The sequence below is a fragment of the Nicotiana tabacum genome, chromosome 4, assembly GCF_000715075.1.
Source record: "Nicotiana tabacum cultivar K326 chromosome 4, ASM71507v2, whole genome shotgun sequence".
Lineage (NCBI taxonomy): Eukaryota > Viridiplantae > Streptophyta > Magnoliopsida > Solanales > Solanaceae > Nicotiana > Nicotiana tabacum.
Window position 1 is genome coordinate 91,104,222 of NC_134083.1, and position 7,982 is coordinate 91,112,203.

General features: G+C 34.2%; 1 protein-coding gene across 1 annotated transcript; it reads left to right on the plus strand.

Annotated features, from left to right (window-relative positions):
• Positions 1-2,436: 2,436 nt before the first annotated feature.
• Positions 2,437-7,769, plus strand: LOC107790325 (uncharacterized). The gene is made up of 7 exons (XM_016612244.2): positions 2,437-2,595; positions 2,676-2,768; positions 2,899-3,015; positions 5,082-5,280; positions 5,642-5,979; positions 6,554-6,755; positions 7,055-7,769. Exons 1-7 carry the CDS (start codon positions 2,569-2,571, stop codon positions 7,393-7,395), a joined length of 1,317 nt encoding a protein of 438 aa, XP_016467730.1. The 5' UTR covers positions 2,437-2,568; the 3' UTR covers positions 7,396-7,769.
• The last annotated feature ends 213 nt before the right edge of the window (positions 7,770-7,982 follow it).

Here is a 7,982-nt window from a genome sequence, read left to right on the forward strand (position 1 = left end):
TGTTATTTCATTTTCATTAAAAAATATTGGAAATGTTTTGAGGTGTCGGCTTGCCTAGTACCACGTTATGCGCCATCACGACAGGCTAAGTTTTAGGTCGTGACATTTAATATCCACAATTATCATACCATTTCATTCAATATAAAATTCTAAAAATATTTTAAAATGATACTTTTACCCTTTAAAAATAGATTTCACGTTAGATAAATTTATAATTTTATTATTTTTCTAATTCTCAGAACTTCAAAATCAAGTAAAACTTTATTTACTAACTTTTCCTTATTAATAGGTAGAAAATCCTCATATTTAGCACTTTAAAATTGACATAGTAATGATTCTTTTAACTATTTGAAAGTACAATTTTTATTGAACAAAGTTATAATTATAGTTAATGTTTAAAAATTAGGATGAGCAAATATTAAGTATTTGAATTAACAAAAAGTAAGTTTTTTAAAAAAATATTGAGAACAAGTAATTAAGTCTTTGAATTTACTAATCAACAAAAAAGTTCAATTTAATTATTTTTCAAATTCATCATATAAATAAATTTGTTTGTCGATAAAACTCTTAAGGTACATAAATTAATTTTGGTACAAAGGGCATTGACGGTGAAAATAATTAAAAAATCAATTATAATATAAAATTAAGAGTCTACTTGATAATAATATGAATTTGAAGCAAGAAGATGAAATAGTAGAGGACAAAAATGTATTATAAATGAGTTACTATTTGATTTTTTTTCTTTCTTGCATTCAGTCCAACATTTGACAATGTTTTGCTATATTGTTTTATATATTAAGTTAGGTTGTAAAATATTATTCAAAATTAGTTATTCTTTAAACTTTACACTGTCACTGTCAATTTTTAAGAGGTATGGTGTCAATTTTTTCATCCTAAATTTCTAAAAGACCAAAAGATTTAATTTTTAATTTTGAAATTCCAATATAAGTCCTCTTTAAATCAGAAATCAGGAATCTGAAAACTTTTGTAGTATGATATCTTTTCTAGTCGAGCTAGCTAAATAAGAATAATATTTATCATTTTCATTTTTAACTTTTATTTTATAATTTTATATAACTCAAATAAATTATCTAATAATATTTACGTAATTTTTAAAAAAATATATAATTATTGATATGGGTACACGCGCAAAGTGCGTACCTTAAAACTAGTAAGGATAAAAATACCTACTTTTTTGTATGAATTTAGATATTAATTCTTCAATATTTTTTGAAGTAAAATAGGCATATTTAGAAAGTGCTTACAAAATTATTACTCCAAAAATAACAATTGTTAATGAATACTTCAGAGAAAAATGTAGTAGAGTAAAAATTGATTGACTCTCCAACTAGTTACAATTACATGATAATATCTTATAATACAATTTGTTTGCATCTGCTTAACGCAAAGTTCAGTTTTCTCTTTTTATAACCACTTCAAACCTTAATGATATTTTATTGATATAGTATTAGATTAATTAATATTTTATTTGAATTATATATTTATTAACTTTTAAACAAAGACAAGTTTATGAATTCAGATTCATACATCTTAATTTTAATAAAAATAAACGAGACATATTTATGCTAAATTTTTATCATTTGTTTCTATCTTTGCAGTGTTCATGCTTAGCTTTGAATATTCATAAATGGTTCTAGTTGTTTAGTTAATTAAATACAAGAGATTTTGATACTCACTATGAGTATCGATTAAGCACCCTCCACTTCCAACCAAGATATTGTGAGTTCGAGTCACCCAAGAATAAGGTGGAGAGTTTTCTTGAAGGGAGGGAGCCGAGGGTTTATCGAAAACAGTCTCTCTACCCTAGGGTAGGGGTAAAGTCTGCGTATACACTACCCTCCCAAACCTCACTAGTGAAATTATACTGAGTTATTGTTATTGTTGTTGTATGAGTATCGATTAATCCGAATTTATTCAAGTTGGCATAACGCCTATATTTAAGGAAAAAGTACTACTATTAATATTTAATTACTATAAATATCAAATTACACGATTATTGAAAATTAAAAACCGGTTCTGCCAAAATGACTTCACTAATAATTGGTCCAATGCAACAAGGAACTGGAAGGCCTAGGTGCCTAGAATTCTTCCTATTTTAAAACCGGGTCAAAAGAGAATGACACGTGTAGAACCGTACATGATCAGAACGTATTAACTCTTGTGATAAAACAGGACTCACTACAACTATCATATTTAGTCGGTTTGATTTGACTTAAAAAATAATAACTTTTGGGTAGAAATATTTTTTGAACCAAAAAATAATATTATTACTTTTAACTTGTTTTAAATAATTTTTAATTTATTTTAAGTATTTTATAACTTTGACAAACACGGAAAAACGAATTTATAACTTTGACAAACACAAAATTTTTTTAAAAATAATTTAAAAGCTAATTTAACCGGGTTAAAATCAATTCAAACACGTTATTGTGCGCCCAACACTGCTTTGCCTTTTCAGTTTTCTCCACACTTTATTGCATTTTCCTTTTTTTTCTCCGCACTCTTTCATCTCTTCTTCTTCTGCTGTGTCTTGAGGCATACACAACAATGGCACCCAGAGGCAGACCCAGAAAGGTTTGATGATTTTTTCGCCTTTTATTCTCTGCTTTGTACTGTACTGTTTTCTTAATACTGTTGTTGGTTTTTATTGGCAGCGGTTAGGCAGAATGGACGCAGCAATTGATGCCATGACACCTTTCGGCTTTGATGAATCGCTAGTTCGGAAAACTGTGAATAAACTCCTCAAGGTAAGCGTTAATAATCTAATGTTAGCTGGTTAGGTTTCCCCAAAATAACGCCCTGTTTCATTTGGGAATTTTTGGGGCTTAATGAAGTGGATTAGGGGAGATTTTATTTATTTATCGTTACTGTTTTTAGGAATACGGCGGAAATGACGGATGGGCCTTTATCGAGGATTGTGGCTACAAAGAACTTATTGAAGCTATTCTTCGCGATCTGGAGAGCCACGATGAAGGCACTACCAATTTACAAGAGGTACAATTGCTCGGAGACTTGAGTCACTTTTGATGAAAATACTTTTTGGAGAAAATGTTTTACTAATAATTCTTCTGTGTTAATTATTTTCCTGCTTTGGTTGGATATAAAAGTAAATGACAATTCAGGCTTTGATTAGTCCTGCATGGTGAGACGATGTATGCTCCACCTTTTTCTCAATTGTTTCCTATTAAAGTTTGACCCCAATGTCGAGATGTTGGTTAAAACAAGTAATATGAAGCAACAATGTCTATGTTGATTGAAGCAAATACTAAAAATAATTGCATCAAGGAGAATATGTAACATTTCTCATTTATACCAATTAATAAGTAGCTAAATTCATACTGTTTGATTCTGAAAGGAGAAAAGTTTGTCTATGCAGTTTTACTTGGATCCCTTCCTTGAGCATTTCTTATCCAAAGTGGAAATGAAAGCATTGCATTTACTAGAAATGAAAATTGATTTTCTGTAAACTCCTATTTTAAGTAATTTATCCTTACCTATATAAGCAACTTGGATAAAATCATCTTACTATGTAGAAGTCCTTTATGTAAGCAGGGTAGGAGTTAGGACTAATTCTGTGCAATGTATACTTACGGAAAATTGAGGGACAACTTGATGATTATTATTCCATTTAATTTGTTGGATGTGAAACTATTCTAGTAAGGTGTAAATCCAAGTAATAATCCCTGTTCTGAACTGGAAATCTGCTAATAAAATATATCTGTTTAAATTGTTAACACAATTCTGGTAGAAATATAGTTTCAAGAAAGTATTAGAAGTTGGAAACACTTAGAAGTTAGAACTGCTTTTAGCAGTGTTCGTTCATATATCCTGCAGGACTGCACTAATAATAAATGTTTATCTGTGATTAAAGTATATCTCATCACAATCTTTCATGAATTCCAAGATTGAAAAGTGTGGCTATCCAAAGCTTGTAGTTTCCTCTTCTGCGTTGCTTGCAGAGGCTGATAGGCACATCCCAAAAGTTTACACTATGCAGTACGCAGATCTATACGCATTTGAGGTGCAAATCTAGCAATTGACTGTTGAGGAGGTATTAGTCACATCATAGAATTACTGGGCGTACCTTGCGCTTGGCAGAGTTTAACAGTACTTACTTTTTGAATCTTGGGGAAGAGAGAGGTTATCATGTTTACGATCCTGATTCCCTAAGGAATGAGTACAGAGATGGAAGGCTTGCCTCGTAGAACTTGTGAGGATAAGTTTTGTCCTTTGTTCTGTAACATGCTATATATTCTGCTTAGTCTGTTCTTTGTAACTGATTAGAGCGTGGTAGATGATGCAGTTACCTCTTTCTTCTCTTGTCGTGTTTATTTGATTTCTTAAATTACTCCCCAGTGCTTTCTCTTAGTGGAATTTTTCTAGCTCATTACACTTATTTTCCTTGTTCTCTCAGAACTAAAACAAGCATCTTAGTTCCCAGCTTCGTCCGAAATCCTCTCCTGGTCTTGAGACTGTCAGCTGTTAAAAATAAGAGCTGCTTCTGAATCAAGTCCCTAATAAGCAATTAAGTTTTTTTTTGTTGCAAATGCCAAAAGACTTCTATTTCCACCCTTGTCCTCTGTATCTAATGATCCATCAATCAATTCATAGATGGTCTTCTGCCTTTTATTAATTGTTAGTACTACAAAATAAAGAAGAAAAAGGGCACTTGCATTTTTTATAGTGAAACTCCAGGATCTATATTTCACTTTTGAAACACATCTATAGTTCTACAACTACTAGCTTAAACTGTATGGTATCTTTAACTACACATGGCCATTTGCTATCTTCCTAGTATGGTATTTTTCGGGGGGAATCTCCTTTCAGGGTACGTTTAGTGGTTATTTCCAGTTGAGCTTGTATAAATAGAAAATGAGCTACATGCCTTATTTTCTGTATTGCATTGACTGCCTATAAAATGAAATGCAATGATACAACAAGAATGATGCTGATGAACAATATTCACCTCTTCTTCAATAATGATATGACTGTTAATGATATAACTGTGCCTGGCATTATATGCATATGCTGGAATAGCTGAAGACCTTTAATTATAACAGGATGTCTCCTCACAAGATGAAAGAGCAGAAGAACCTGCTTTACAATGCACCATTGGCCCCTCCAGCACTCTCGGTGATTCCTCATGCAACGCAGCTGGCAATACTGTAGGAGAAACAGCATTCTCTGAGCTTGTCAATGCAGTAGGGGAACCAACACACGAAGAGCTTTGCAGCAACAGACAAGACATTAGCAGTACTGGTAAGGAACTGATTGTCTGTTCAGATTCTGCTTCTTGATCTGTGTAAATTTCTATGTATATGGAGTAGTCATTTAGCTGCTCACTAATGGGAATCAGTTTAACAAAGTAGAAAAACATTTAGCTGAGCTAATGCGTGAGTCGCATGCATCAAGATCAGATATACCAATTTATTATACCAACAGATTAGGGAAGATACAATATTGCATTCTTTTCTAGTGAACTGCAGCATTTTCATTTTTTGCAATAGTTCACTCATGAAAGTTAGAGTTGTGCTTCTTTTTATTTATAAAACAGTAGAAGGTGCCTATATGACTTTGAGGTCCATATTTCTGACATTTCCCTAACAACCCTGTTTTGCAGAAGTATTTTGTTCCCTGCTGGCTGTAGGAGATGGAAATAGCTGGAAAGATGTTGGGGAGGACCAAATCTCTACCCAGAAGGAGACAGCTAATGCTGTTTGCCGTGATGGTCGAAGTTCTGGGAATAAAGTACAACCCGGAACCAGCTCTCATGTTTTTGCTCCAACTCCAACTCATTCCCCATGCCCTGTTAAATATCTCAAAATTTGTTCTGAGAGTCAAGTTCAATCAGGGAGTTTCTCTTATGTTCCTAGTCCACCTCCAACTCTTTCCCCATGCCCAGTTAAACGTCTCCCTCCCCCTGCTGATCATCACCCCACAACTCTTCCTTCCTCAAAGGTAGGCCACAATTTTGAGTTTGCTGTGAATTTTACATGGATTAAGAAGCATGATTCAGTATCCTTTTAAACAATGTTCATGAGAAGTCATGATATAAGCATGACTTGAAAGTTTCCTTTCAACCTATATCATCTGATACATTCATACTGTTTGATCATGGAAGGGGTTAAATCTGTCTATTCAGTTTTACCTGGAACTATAGTTCAGTACAGTTACCTACCCAAATTACAAGATCTATATTTCACTTTTGAACACATCTATAGTTTTGCAGCTGCTAGCCTAAATTTTATGGTATCTTTAACTACACAGGGCAGAGCCACATTTGCTTACCTTCCTTGGATCGTACTTTCTGGGAATCTTTGTTCAGGCTACATGTCTGGTTAAGCTTGTATAAATAGGCTACACATCTCAATTTTCTGTATTGCATTGAGTGCCAATTATATGAAAAATGCAATGATGCTGATGAAAATTTGTCACCTATTCTTCGATATTGATATGATTGTTATTTGATATAATTGCACCTGGAGTTGTATATGCATATCCTGGAATAGATGAGGACCTTGAATTATTGCAGGGTGTCTCCTCACAAGATGAAAGAGCAGTACAAGACCCTGCTTTAGAAAGCACCATTGGCCCCTTGGGCATTCTTGTTGATTCCACATGCAACAAAGCTGGCAATACTGTAGGAGAAACAACATGCACTGAGCTTGTTAATGCAGTAGGAGAACTAACATACGAAGAGCTTTGCAGTAACAAACAAGACATTGGCAGTACTGGTAAGGAGCTTATTGTCTGTTCTAAATCTGCTTCTGGATTTGTGTCTATGACAATGGAGTAGCTATTTAGCTGCCAAGCAATGGAGATTAGTTTAACAAAACATGCGGTCCAACTAATGCATTGTGACATTAACATGCATCCTAATCAGATAAACGAATTTAGTATACCAACAGATTAAGGAAGAAACATTACTGCATTCTTTTCTAGTGTAACTTGGAATGTAAGAATCCTGCTTCTTTATATGATTTTGAGGTCCATGTTGAAATAATAACATTTCCCTAACAACCCCGTTTTGCAGAAGTATTAAGTCTCCTGCCAGCTGAAGGAGATGGAAATAGGTGGAAAGACATAGGGGAAGACAAGACCGCTACCCAGATGGGGACGGCTAATGCTGTTTTCTTTGGTGGTGGAAATTCTGGGAGTGAAGTGCAACCAGGAAGTAACTGTCACGTTACAGCTCCACCTCCAACTTCTTCCCCGAGCTCAGTACTTAATAATCTCCCTCCTTCCTCAAAGCGAATTTGCCTTGAGCCACCAAGAAGGCGTGTTCCTTGTTATGGCTGGATTGAAAGCGATGATGAAGATGATGCTGACGACTTCATACAATTACCACCAATGAGACCAACAATAAATGCATAGAGATAGTTGAATTAGAAAGGGGCTTCTTTTTCTTCTTGTATCGATGCTAAGGACTTTTCAATATGCCTGTCAAACGGGCCGGGTTGACCCGTTACCGGCTTGGACCGCCCAACTCGGTAGTTAGGGGCCCGGGAGGGCTGGGTCTGGGTTTAGGGGTTGCTCCGTTTATAAAATAAAATACGGTTAACCGGATCGGTCAAACCCGGTCAATGAAAATTACTGTTGAATCGGTTAACCGGCCCGGCCCGGTTCAACGGCTATAATTCTATTTTTTTGTCTTCTAATTGAAATGACCGTTGCCCAACGGTTGGATTGCAAAAATAGCCCTTTTTGGGCAATTTTATTAAAAAAATAATACTTCTAGTAATTACTAATTTAGCCCTTTGAAAAATTATAAATACACCCCCCTATTCTTCATTTCTTCACTCATCTCTCATTTCTTAAACTCATATTCTCAATTATCATTCTCTCATTCTTCACCTAAAGTTCAATCAACTATTTGGCTCTCATTTTTTTGGAATCTAATTTATCGTATGCATTGTACCGTTTCTACTACTATGGATGATGATGATGAAGGCTTTGATGGT

Bases quoted from the DNA above. Each gene is read 5' to 3' on its own strand.
- LOC107790325 (XM_016612244.2), top strand. From the start codon at position 2,569: ATGGCACCCAGAGGCAGACCCAGAAAG. The intron at 3,016-5,081 runs GTACAATTGCTC...TAATTATAACAG, and splicing joins GCACTACCAATTTACAAGAG to GATGTCTCCTCACAAGATGA. The intron at 5,980-6,553 runs GTAGGCCACAAT...GAATTATTGCAG, and splicing joins CAACTCTTCCTTCCTCAAAG to GGTGTCTCCTCACAAGATGA.